Source organism: Sander lucioperca, chromosome 17 (assembly GCF_008315115.2).
Source record: "Sander lucioperca isolate FBNREF2018 chromosome 17, SLUC_FBN_1.2, whole genome shotgun sequence".
Classification (NCBI taxonomy): Eukaryota; Metazoa; Chordata; class Actinopteri; order Perciformes; family Percidae; genus Sander; species Sander lucioperca.
Window position 1 is genome coordinate 22,325,011 of NC_050189.1, and position 13,119 is coordinate 22,338,129.

At 39.4% G+C, this 13,119-nt stretch overlaps 2 protein-coding genes across 10 annotated transcripts in view; one reads left to right on the plus strand and one right to left on the minus strand.

Annotated features, from left to right (window-relative positions):
• Positions 1-3,089, plus strand: part of LOC116049006 (RNA-binding protein with multiple splicing-like) — a 35,406-nt gene extending 32,317 nt beyond the window's left edge. For 4 of the 9 annotated variants that reach the window (XR_004104786.2, XR_004104787.2, XR_004104791.2 and 1 more), the window contains 2 exons: positions 174-286; positions 801-917. Coding sequence is in view for 2 of the 9 variants with exons in the window: in XM_031298347.2 (XP_031154207.1) it covers positions 801-987 (187 nt within the window). In the remaining 7 variants the exon portion in view is untranslated. Of the gene's footprint in view, positions 1-173; positions 287-800 lie in introns of all 9 variants that reach the window. The other 5 variants (XM_031298345.2, XM_031298347.2, XR_004104789.2 and 2 more) reach the window with 4 other exon arrangements.
• A 4,816-nt stretch (positions 3,090-7,905) lies between these two features.
• On the minus strand, positions 7,906-10,642 carry LOC116049008 (fatty acid-binding protein, intestinal-like). The gene is made up of 4 exons (XM_031298351.2): positions 10,385-10,642; positions 9,800-9,972; positions 9,311-9,418; positions 7,906-9,194 (listed from the first exon to the last, which is right to left on the minus strand). Exons 1-4 carry the CDS (start codon positions 10,533-10,535, stop codon positions 9,144-9,146), a joined length of 483 nt encoding a protein of 160 aa, XP_031154211.1. The 5' UTR covers positions 10,536-10,642; the 3' UTR covers positions 7,906-9,143.
• Between the last annotated feature and the right edge of the window lie 2,477 nt (positions 10,643-13,119).

Sequence of the window (13,119 nt, forward strand, 5' to 3'; positions counted from 1 at the left end):
TAAAAAAAAAAAAAAACACCACAAAACACCCACACATGAATATATAGTGGTTGGAAGCAATAACAGAAATGTTAAACAATCCATGTTGATTCAACAAAAACACCCCACCTGCAGTCAGGATGCTGTTGCAGCTTGTTCACTTCAGTAAAACGCTGCCTCCTGTGTGTCCAAAGGTTCTTGATGTGTGATGGTGGCCGTGGCCAGCTGTGACGGGCGTTGCCTCTCGTGTCCAATTAGAAACCAGGAGGACTGACCCGACTCTGGCTCTTGGAGCAGCGTACCGTCGGTGAGTTAATGGCTCGGACTTCATGACCATTGATCCCAACAGGCGAGGACAAAAGGTGTAAATCTCACCTCGCCTCTCCCTTCTGGCACAGTGTCCGATTTGAAAGTGTAGATTTGTGGAAGAGGCTGTGAAAGCTTTTGTGTGGTATTGCACTGCCAAAGACATCTGCTGGAATGAACGCAGCAGCACCAAGCCGTATTGACAGCGTGTCAACATTCGTCTGTGTATGCTTCAGGTTTTGCTCAACAGAAAATGTTTTGAAAACAAACCCAAAATTGCAGTATTAGATATTGTGTGTGTGTGTGTGGTCCTGGTGTCATGAAGGCAGGTGCAGAAAAATTGAGGAGCAAGCAAGAAACATGTTTTGTGTGTGTGATTTTATGGGTGTGTGACTGTGTTTGTGTTGTGCAACAGTTCCACACGATCCCCTGTGTTTTCATTAGTGTACAAGGTTTGTGTGCGGTGACCATGACAACCTCACCCCTTTTCTTGTCTCTCTCCGTCTCTCTCTTAGGCAGCAGCAGCCTCATGGGCCTCAGGACATTCTAGACCCCAGCCTCCATCACACATCGAGCCCCCCATCCCACCCTCCCCAAAGTCCTTCCAACTCTTTTTTATACTGTTACATACTCAAGATTTACCGGCAGCGCTTTGGCTACACCTCCTCTGACACCTCAATGAAAGGTACCGGGCATGCATGACAAAGGCTCACCACACCCTTTGTTTACCAGTTGACTGCATCGCCCGTGTAACGTTAGCAGGGCTCTTGCTGTGCATTCTGTATATGCAAGTGTACCAAAGGAGTGCACATTTTATGCAGCCACTTTGCAAGGCCAGACGTATGGAAGTGTGGCTAAAGCGCTGCTGGGTAATATTATAATACGACTCTAATTATTACTATACTGTATATCATTCATATTAATGTTATTATGATTATTAAATACATGTTGAAGCATGACTTTGCAAAAAAAGAAAAGAAAAACAAAACCCAATGCTGTACATTTTTAGATATTTTAAAGAAATACAAAAAAGTATTTTTGTAATCAAGACAATGTTTGAAATGGTTCTGTTTGATAGGTTCATGTCGTGCTTAAGTGTGTGAGGAACTTTCATACTTGTATTATTTTGCCCTTCCTGTTTTGTGCCATTATAACATGGTAAGTCGCCCTGCTATACCAAAGCAGTCCTGTGGGTTTGCTCTTGTCTTTTCTACATACTGTGTGGATTTTTAGGTTTGCTCATGTGTGTCTTTTTGTGGTGTCTTTACCTGATGAGGCAAACATATTAGTCCTTTGTCTGATGTGCTTTGGTTCAACTAAGTAGTCGATGTTAACTCTTGAGTGATCCAGCTCATAATTTATCAGTTAGAGGTAGCCAGACTTGTTACAAGAGGCATTGACAGGAATAAGCCGTCACTGGTGAAGGTAGAGTGACCTCAGAGACTGCAAAACATGGCAAACTGAGCCCTGCTATAATTAGGAATTTCATTCATTGTGTAGCAGGAGACAGCAGCACAGTATAGAGAAACAAAAGACCAAAGGCATTTTTTTTTTTTTTTACACTGGAGAGCTATCTAGGCTAGTGGAATAATTCCATTTTTGACTGCTTTGTAGTCTTCAGTCTGATTTCTTATGAAGTATGATGTTATTTTTGCTGCATGTCTCTTTTGGTGTCACTCCAAAGAGCAACTCTGCATCTGAAAGGACATTCACTTTAAGCAATTTGTCTTTTTTTGTCTATTTTTAGGGAGCCAACGTGATTCAACCTGCTTTTGTAAATGTTGAATTTACATAGTGATGATTGGAGTGTTAAAAAAATAATAATAATCTTTTTGTAATCTTGTGTATTCTGGGCCTGCAATAACTTCTTTGCTGTTTGACATATCGAGTGATCATATTCCTGTGACATTTTGACGCCAAAATTCTCATTCATGTCGCATTCGTACAAAGATATACAGTGATTCTTTTACTTCTTCTGATAAGGCCAAGTCACATTTCAGTGATGTGATCAAAAACTGAAATATTGTAAGAAAAACAATCTTTAGCCCAGGTGTGTACAATCATATTGGATTGGTTGAGTCATATAGTCAGTGTTTTTGATGAATATTATTAATAATATGCACACTATGTCAACCAATATTCTGGAGCAGTTTTTGCTTTTACAGACATTTTTTAAGCCAAGTGTGGCACCAAATTTATTAGAACAAGTATTTATAAGGTGTGTGTGTGTGTGTGTGTGTGTGTGTGTGTGTGTGTGTTTTTATGGGTATGTTTTTAAAGTTAATAAAAGATGCCCATCATATAATTAATTGTAAGTATTATTGTAAGTTTAATTGTATATTCATTTGGTAATTTTCTAGAGCTTCTTATTGTGTTTGTATCTGATATATGAATACTGTTTTACCTACATAATTCACTGTGAAATCAAGAGAAATACCTTTGAACGAATGGATCTTTGTCTTTTGCCAGCAGTATGGTACAGAAGTTCCTGGAAATGAATATGATGACCCCCTCCCTTTGTCAATGAGAACTATTCCTTTCTCGTTTCAGTATACCATGTGTGTACCTGTGTGTTCTGTGCATGTTCACGGCATGTGTGTGTTCTTCTTTTCTTTTTCTTAATGCATACAGTACTGTTGATATTTATGTACTTTAGCCGCTGTAAGGAGAAACTGTATTTCAGTGAATTGCAGATGGTTTGTTTGTTTGAAACCAAAAAAAAAAGGTGATCAAAATGAGAAGTTTTTATGAAAATGTTAAATGAAGACATTTCAGGCCATCTGCCATTAAAGATTGATGTCATCCCTGCTGTCATGATTACATTTTTTCATCTTTCTGATTATTATTGTTCTTGTGACTTTAAGTTAATGTATTTTCTTTTTTAAACCAAGCAAACCTTGTATTGTAGTATTGAGCCCCAAAACTGCACAAAAGAATTATCAGAGCAATAAGCCAAACACACCAATGATTATATCATCAAATCTGTTACATAGATACTCAAAAGTAAGTAAAAAGAGTAAAAAGAAATACCAGTATAAAATGTTGTACTTTACCTTTAAATCTGTCTGTCTGTCTGTCTGTCTGTCTTGGGGCTCCATACTTGAAGAGAATCCCAACTAGAAGTTGCCCTTTTTCCCACAAAGAAATCCACCTGCGTGAAGCTCAATTTCCTCTTCCTTTCTCTCACACTTGTCATTGGCTAACACCTCCCCCACAATCCCAGAAGGCCATCAAAACATAATGTGGGATCCTATAAAGTGGTTTGTGTACCAGGGGAGCTGGAGACCTCTCACTGCCCTCTATAAGAATAGCCCACCTAACCCAGGGGCTGGCTACCCCTGAGACAGCGGCCACAGCCAATTTAGTTTCTCTCTTCGCTGTCTCCTCTCTCTTCGGTCTGCTCAGTCACACCAGGTGGCACACACCAGCGTCTCACATGACACACACTCGTCCATGCCTGTAAGGGGTTGCACAAAGGGTGTCAGAGTGGAGTAAAGTGGGGGATAAAAGTGCCTGTGTGTGCATGCGTGCGGGCAAGGGGACATATTCATCTGGGTGCATGCATACGTCCAATTGGCAACACTTTGTAATGGTGTTACTCCCTTTGACAAGTCCATTAAAGAGGTGTTTCTGTCCCCTTTCACTCATCCTCGTCCAGCTGCAGCATGCCAGACAAATGTCCTTGCTGAAATGTTTATATTTACTCGCCACCGTACCATCAAAACTACAGTTAAATATCTTATACTTATCCACTTTGGACATTAGGGTCTGTATTTTGTTTTTATTTCCCTATCACTGCAGTAAAACATTGAACACTGCTTACTCTAAATAGGCAACCATGGTGTGCTATCTAACACCTCAGTTACACACAGTACCGGATGAGTGTGTAGATTCACAGTGTGTCCATGATCCATTTAACGCTCTAGTTCCCAATGAAGCAATGTGTTCTTGTGACCTCATCGTCACAAGTCTATGCAATATGTTTATGACTTGTAAGCAGTTTAACCAATAATTTATCCTTTTTAAATTCTTTTCAACTATTCATAACTAACCTAGAGAAAAGTCAGAAAACAGGATGTCAACATCCATGCTACTGTTGCAGCTCTGTTAGGCTGTACTTAAGTACAGTTGCACTATGAGCTGAATGCCAATGTCAGCATGCTAACATGCTCACAATGACAATGCTAACATGCTGCTGTTTAGCACATACAGGTATGTTTGCCATATTATCGTTCTTAGTTTAGTGGGTTAGCATGCTAGCATTTAGCTAATTACCACAAAACACAGAGTACATCTGAGGCTGATGGGAATGTCAGTAATTGTGCAGGTACAGTATTTGGTAACGAACAAGTTGAAATGTTGGCCTGATTATGGCACTAGATGAAAAGTCAGGAGATCACCAAAGTGACTACAATTTATTCTGTGGAGAACATGAATGTTTACCAAATGTACCTTGTTAAGAAGCTTTTCATTTCCATGCTCTGGTTGTTTTGCATGTGAAACGTGTACATCTAGATTATCTAATATTATAAAGACATTGTAATACCAGCAAGTTGCGAGAGGAGGAAGTGACATCAGTAAACCATCTCACATGTTCTATCTTAAATTTGATGTATAATTATGAATTCATCATCATCATACGTGTTATTATAATAACACTTCCAAATTCCCACGGCTGGTAAAAGTCACATCTGAGCATGTGCAGTGGCATGAATCCAAAATAATTCCCAAGTCTCGAGGCATTTGAAAAGGCTCAGGCATAAAGTACCCAGCACTGACTGACTGGTGACTCATCATTTAGCAGCCTGCATCTGTCTGCAAAGGTCTGCACAGTCATTGTCTAAACAGTGACTGGCCAAAAGGGGGTTGTGTTTTCTTGGAAAGATTGCCCAACCAACTGCGCTGTTGGTGTCTTTTGTGATGGTTACTCCTTCAGATAAGCTAGCTTCAGAGCCAGTGAATTTGATTTCACAGCGGGGGGGAAGAGAGAGTGTTTTCTTTCTGCACTGTCCTCTCTTCGTTCTCCTTATCCTCACTCTCAGTCTTTTCTCTGTCCACCTCTCACTATTTTTCCTCCTCCTCTCTCATCTTTCATCTCCCTTGGGTGGGCCCCTGCTCCCTCAGTCTCACGGCAATCAAAACACTGAAGGCTAACTTTCCCACTACTTTCCTGTTTCTCACTGATTCCATGTTGCTTCAGTCTACTATTTGATTCCAATTAAGTACATAGAGATGTTATTTTAAGAATTTGAGTTGAGATCCAATAATTATGTAGGTGTGTGTGTCTGCCCATACACATATTGTGTGTGTTTGTGTGTGTGTGCGTGTGTGTGTGTGTGTTTTCCCATTATTCTCACATACAACATGTGACAAAAACATCTAAAAAAGGGTGTGTGTCATGTGATAACTTGACTGAGAATGACATCATAGAACAACCAAGGCCCTTTCTCTCAGAAAATAAACAGCTCCACAGTGCTTCCCAATGGTTTTGAAAACACATTACAAGATTCATCTACAGTACGTGACATTGTTCCCATAATCAGTGCTGGAAGAAGTATTCAGATCCTTTAATTCGGTGAAAGTATCAACACTACAATGTAAAACACTTAAATGAGTGTATATACCAGGTATATACCGTTTAAACTATAGTAATTATTAATCTATTTGATATGTAGTGGAATAGCATAAAATATATAAGAAATAACTTAAACAAAAGTAGCTCAAATTTGTCCTTGGGGGTAGTAGCTGAATATGTCTACTTGCCCATGACTCATTAAAAGCTATTCTATAAGACATGTTTATGAAACCAAGTTTAGACAAAATGCATGTTTAGATATGGTATTTGTCAAATTCTGAGCAATATCAGATGATGAGGATTTTGTTTATCATCATTATAGACCAAATGTATGTGGATTGGGCTAATACAGGCTGAATGGTTGTATGCCAAAACACACCTGTACTAACTGTAACACTGGACACAACAATCTTATTAAAAGTGTTGCTAATTTAGAAATGGAAAGCATGAAAGTCACTTTAGACTGCAGATCCAAACACAAAGAAAGGAGGCCCACCAACCTCTTTTTCCTTGCATGAAAATCTGCAGGCTCACAGCATCTGAGCGGTCTCAGAGGACTTCACTCCCCATGGTGGATTCAGGGGCAAACTGGTGTTCAAAGCAGCCCCGCCTCGGCCAGATTAGCCTTGTGCGCGGTGGGTTTATACATTCATGAAAGAGGGTGCCACTCAGGGCTCAGTGGGGGGCTGCGATCGATTGATGCTCAGACTGTCCAGGTTTAGATGGATGTCTGTAGGGATGATAATAACTTTATTCTTTATTAGTTATTGATTGTGCTTGGATAATTTGCATTGGCTTTTATGAATCCAGCAAAAAAATACACAAGTAGTGATTCGATATTGTCATTTATCTTATCTTATACTGGAATCATAAGGTGATGGTATAATTATAACAAAATTATGTTGTCTAGATTAATCATTTCAAGCCAATTCTGGCTTAAAAATTAACAAAAGACATTCTTGAAGGTTTTTTATGTAACATTTTTTTAAAGACATTGGTCTGATGCATTACACTGAAAACCAAGTATCTATTAGAATGAATTATCTATAATATATATTGACTATGGAGGATATTCTAATACATATTGTCATTGTGATTTCAACCTTATTATATGGAAGCCAATTTCTGCCAGAAAAAAAGATGAGGAAAAGTTAGACATGATAAAAATCTCAATGTTGAGTCAAACTTCTGACCTTTTATCCTGTAGTTTTGTCTTAGTACATTTTTCATTTCATCTACTTTTTTTCTCTTCCTAGCAGAAATAGGCTTCCATAATATTTCCCAATCCTGACAAACAACTAAAAGATAGTTGCCCACATCTATAATCAGCTCTACACTGGCCAAAACTATTGAGGAGCACTCAGTGAAGACCCATAAGCATAAAAACAGTTATTACTCCAAACCCTGGTATCTCAAGATTTAGCCATGCAGCAAAGTCTCTCCATCAAGTAGTATCTTTATGTATTTGTCATCCTAAAACCTCTTGGTACTAGTCCAAAAGTTACATATTAAATTATATTTTTTTTAGCTTTCATGCTGTGCTGAACTATCTACAGTAGTGGTTCAACTCTAAAGTAAAAGTAGGCACAGGTTGCCCTCTTGTGCTCAGAGAGGCTCACTGCATATATATACACTTATTTTCTCATCATGTGAGGAATCCTCATTTCCCTGGTGTGTTTTTCTGTTCATCTGTTCAGACCCACTGCTGAGGATAGCACCCAAAGGCCAGCACATGACAGCACAAGACCCTGCTGTCATCATGTGAGCGGCTGCAGTCATGCTATGTAGGAGAGACTTTAAAGCAGAGTCTGAAATGCTGAGGTAATATGACATTTCCTCAGAATCCAAGACAGCGATTATGCATTTATAATGTTCATAAAATGTAATCGCCAAGACATGATCTTTGACCTCGATTATGATGACTTGATATCAGTGACGCCTGGAGGCAACATGACTTGCAAGTTTGTAGACTTTTGGAGCAACAGACGCTCATAATTCATTCATTCATTCATTAAAACTTAAAAAAAAGACCAATACACCAATACTTAAGTGACACATGAAAACTGCTTTATTGTTACAGACTATATAATATATAAGAACCATTAGTGCAAATTGACCAGTGTATGTCATGTCATGTGGTGGATCATTATTGTGCTGCCTTCCATCAGAATGATGCAGACTGGTGTGTGACTAAATGCTGTTGTTTTGATGCAGCTAACAGCACGGTGATGTTTAAGTAAGCTGCGCTCCATCTCTACTGTTGGAGACATTTAAAGTGTAAGACCTCCCAAATTACGAAAAAAAGTGTCTCACTCACCTCTAGTTGTATCTAATCATGTTGATATTTTTGATAATTTTGTGCCCAGATTTTGAGTTATTCATGTTTAAGACTTATGCTTCCACCCCATTACCATGGAGGTTGAAGAATTTCCATTGGCATTGCTCACACCATTGAAAATGACATTTAAAAACAGCAGCATATTACCAGAAACAGTAGACCTGTTACCTTGGATAATCCATTAACACATGAACAGCTTACATTGGAACTACGTTGTACCAATGAAGTAGTCCCTCTGAAAACTGTTCATGTTCCGTGGATTATCATGAGTAACTGGGACATTGTTTCTGAAAAGATGTGCTGCAGTTGAATTTGTTTTAAATGACGTTTTTCAATGCAGGGAGAAATACAAACGGAATTCCATTCCCCATTTTTTGTAGAAGAGTGGAAATATAAATCTCAGCGACAAATATCTCGAAATCTGGGCACAGAAAAAAAAAAAACTTTCTGCATGGCTAGATGCTACAATACTCCTCAGCCATTTCTGGGACACTGGTTGCTGAGATTTTTTCTAAGGCACATTACGCTGACATGGTGATGGATGTTCTAGTTGGTTTGGACTCTGTATTGGCTTCTTGTTTTGTTTACAGTACCTGTTATACTGTCTTTCAGCTGTCGTCCTCTCTCAAACTGAAATTTTCAGTGAATTATCTTATTTTGTTGCACCTGCCTTTAATTAAAGTTTAGGTGTGATATTTTTTGACTTGAACCCATTTTACCAGTTTATTTGACTGTTAAACACCTTTTAAGGTTTCAGCACATTTTACATTTACAGTGCAATGCTGTAGTCAACTATACTTTTAAAAATATTTTTTTAAAAGTACTTTTTGGAGGTATATGATGTAAAGTACACTTGACTTAGCCATGTCTTATTGTTAGAAAAATAAAAACATTTCTACATCGTGTGATCTATGTAAAAATAAAATATGAACTTCAGACTCCAGGTTACTGCTTCTTGAAAATCCTCTTAGCATCCACTCCCTCATAGTTGTAACTCTGCCGGTGGGGGGTGAAAAAAAGAGAGGTGATTTAGTTTATGCAGAAACATTTATGGAAAGAAAACAAATTAACATATTGCATATTATTGATGAAATACATATGGACCCCCTGACCTGTACGAGCTCTCCTCCCACCAGAGCTCTGGTGGTGGTCAGGACTTTGCTGTTGTCTTTCCTGGTGAATTTGCCTTTCAGCATGTCACCCTCCATCTCCCACGTACCCTGGTTGAAAATATGCACACGGTAATAGAAGCCCTTTAATGCTCTTCTTATGTTGTGTTACATTTGTGTATATATTGAGTTTGTATGTTTTTTTTAAATGTTTTTTTTTCATATTCAGTTAACCCTCATTCCAGCAACTATATTGCTGCATACTATATCACTACATATCCACTGTAGAGTAATTATTCACTGGAACCTTTCCATTGGCTTTAGTTGGCTTGTTTTCCACTTTCCCCATTAGCGAATAATCTACTGTATCAATCTTTTTTTTTTTTAAAAAACCTCATATTTGCCTAAAGCAAACCATTCCTTGTTGCAGTGAAATTATGAATCGGCACCTGGACCAGCTGCTGTTGGTTTAATAATGTCTGAAGCACTCACTGAGACTTCAGTGCCATCGGCCAGGCTGTAGTCGAACAGGACGCCCAGGGTGAAGTCGATCTCTTTGGTGCGGAAGGTGCTGGACTCTTTGATGTGAAACTTGTTCCCGGTCTGCTCGATGGTGATCTTCAGGTTGTCGTGCTCTGCCAGCTTTCGCTTCATGACATTAACACCTTAAACAGAAAAAAATTGAGACATGTAGCTGGATTGTTTACAGCGAGGATTATGTATTGAACGCAAATTTGTAAATAGGCAATTCATCTACACTCAAACTCTGTTTGTATTTGAAGCTTTCACTAGTCTGCTTTCCAAGTGTGTCCAAGTCCAAAGAAAAAGCTTAATTTAGCTACTGCTATTATTGTGGGTAGCACCATAAACACCTTCTGCTTATCAACACCTTACTGCATTGTGTAATAACCCATACAGCAATGTCAAACTATATGTAAACAAATAATACAGTTACATGCATTGCTCTCATAAACTAGATCAGAAGGCCAGCCACAGCAGAAAAACAGAGCTGAAGTACAACATGACTTCAGTGACCCATTCAGTGTTATCTACACACACAGGCTCTCACACACTCACCCATTTGCTCCATGAACTTGACATAGTTATCGCTGTGGTCGACCTTCCAGGTTCCGTTGAATGCCATGGCTGCAGGCTCGCTGTGGGTTGAAGGCAGCTGGTGATGAAGCACTAGCAGACCGTGGGATTGTGAATGCCCATTGGCCTCCATTTATATACACCCCTCACTTCTCCCTATCACCCCACCCTCCCTGAGCTGGCATGGAAGATGCTCTTCTTTATCTCACTGATTATCTATCTGCTGATGTGGCCATTTAAAGACTGTGTCAAATGTAGGGCGATTGCTGCACGACCTCGAGGATACACTAATAAATAACTGGAGGGCAACTTCTCTCATGGAGTCTGGCACAGTTAAACACTGTCACACTGTTCTGCAGGAGAGAAAAAAGAGTGCGCCATTTGTAAGGCTGCCCATGGCAGTCAGTCAACTGAACCCCTTTCTGTTCCTCAATCTTTTCTCTGTCGCCCTGTTTGTGCCTGGCATGAAAATGAGTCGTAAAGGACTTTCTATTTGACGCTGTCAAGTTGAGCTGGCATGCTTACAAAGAATAGTGGCCCAGCAGAAAGAAATAGTAAGACTGGAAACTTTATATTTGTCCAGAATAGAAAATTGGACCATAACAGCGTTTTATGCAAATTTGTAACACCTTAAACATGTTAAACATTTTGATTGGGTCTGTGTGGGTATGAAAATCAACCAGACTCAATCAAGTCAGACTCTTGAAATGTGCTTATGTGTGATCCATATATCTGTGAACCTCAAGCCTGCATTCATTTTTGTCAGTTACCTTATTGTTGCATGGATATATAGTTTAAGCACAAATGTCTTTTATTTTGACAAAACCATCCCATCCTAAGGTCTGCTATGGAAAAAGGTCTTTTCTGGAGCTTTCAACCGTACTATCATATGGTCTGGTATCAGTGCAAAGAGTTTGCTCAGTAGTCAAGGAGATGGATCTGTTGACATGCAAGCTCAGAAGCTATTCTAATTTCAACCATAACACTTCTTGAAGAAATAGTTTGATATTTTGGGAATTTCACACATATACAAATGAGCAGATTGATACAACTCTCATGTGTGTACGGAAATATGAAGCTGGAGCCAGCAGCTGGTTAGCTTAACTTAGCATGAATACTGGAAACAGTGAGAAACAGCTAGTCCCGTGGCACGAGAGCGAAGAGTCTGGGAGTACTTCCCAATATTCCTTGAAGCATGAAAGCTCATTCTTAGCCTGATCATGCTCAGTCTGCTGATGAAGACCATGTGGTTAAAAGTCTGGGAAAAGCTAGTAAGTAGACCTTGAGTTAGGGACGTTTTTTCAAACTACTAATTCCAAGACCAAGACTGAACTTAGATTTTCATTTTGTACAGAAATAAATGGAAACGAATGGATGCCTGCAGTTACGGACTGGGATCAAAAAACGGCCCTGGCATTTGCAACACACCGGCCCTATTTTTGTCAATAACCTAGCTTGGAAATTAGTAACTCTGCCTTCCGAGTGCATCTTTCCATGCACCTCGCGTGCAATCTACAAATATTTGTGGCTGCATGCATAAAAGAACTTATCAAAATTAACCAAAGACATATTATCAGTGGTGGCCCTTAGGGGGGGTGGCCCTTCTGGCATTTGCCCAAATTCTTCTTACACTGTCTGAAACAATACAGCGGTGACGAGGTGAGACTGACACAATGCATATCACCATAGAAACTGTCTCACTCAAATATGTACACATTCATAAATAGGGTTTGTTAGACGTCTGGTCAATTTAGTTATGTATGTATGTATGTGATTGTGTTCTACCTAATCTAATCTACCAACCGGTGGACAGAAATTGTTAAGTAAAGTTTGAAAGTTTAAATTAACTGGAGATTGGTTTATTTTGTATGGTTTAAAATAATTTCAAAAATCACCATTGTTTTGATTGCTTATGGTGTTTCTAGTGATAGAAAGTAGAAAAGCTGACATTCATATACAATTTCATAAAAGTGTTTTAATACAGTTGTTGGACATAAAGAGACAGAATATTTCCATTTCCTTCACACATACAAAGTATTTAGTCTATTTATTTTTTGTAACCTTGTGTCTGCCTGTGTCCGTGTGTCTCAGGCCTTCATGAAGCACAACACGCAGAGGAAGAATGAACACACTGATCAGTGACCTGGCCATCCAGATCTACCAGCAGCTGATCAAATGCATGGAGACCATCCTCCAGGTGATGTTGTTGCTCAAAAGGGGAGCTCCTGAGTGTGGCTGTATTCGTCCCCCGTTTTTTTTTTTTGTTGTTGTTGGGACCACTAAACTTATGATGTGTTTCTGTGTGTGTGCAGGTACAATGTGAGCCATCTGGAGGAGTGGCTCATAGGCAAAGGTCTGATGATATGCGGAGCCAAGGAGACTCTGGAGCCTCTGATCCAGGCCGCTCAGCTGCATGTGAAAAAAAATTGCAGCAACAAACTGCAATTTTGTTCTGCAAATTAAATTTGATTGCATATTAATTATTTGCATCTCATTTGCTCTCTTCTTTTTCCATTCAGACCCGCTTGCGAGACCTGTTGTGAGAGTCCCCATCCAGATCTCCAGCTTGCTCAACCTGTCATTCCTCACCCGTGTCTAAACCAAGGCCCCACAGGACGGTTCTGAGCCCTGCGGCCATTTTGATGTAGTGGCCACAGTTGGAATTGAAAGACTTTCTATGACACAATTGTCACAAGAGAAGTTAAAATATATATATA

What these genes read in the sequence shown, in the direction of transcription:
- LOC116049008 (XM_031298351.2), bottom strand. Translation starts at nt 10,535, where the DNA reads ATGGAGGCCAATGGGCATTCACAATCCCACGGTCTGCTAGTGCTTCAT. An exon ending in CCGATGGCACTGAAGTCTCA is followed by an intron (nt 9,419 to 9,799) that starts GTGAGTGCTTCA and finishes ATTTTCAACCAG; the next exon opens with GGTACGTGGGAGATGGAGGG. An exon ending in TGGGAGGAGAGCTCGTACAG is followed by an intron (nt 9,195 to 9,310) that starts GTCAGGGGGTCC and finishes CCCCACCGGCAG; the next exon opens with AGTTACAACTATGAGGGAGT.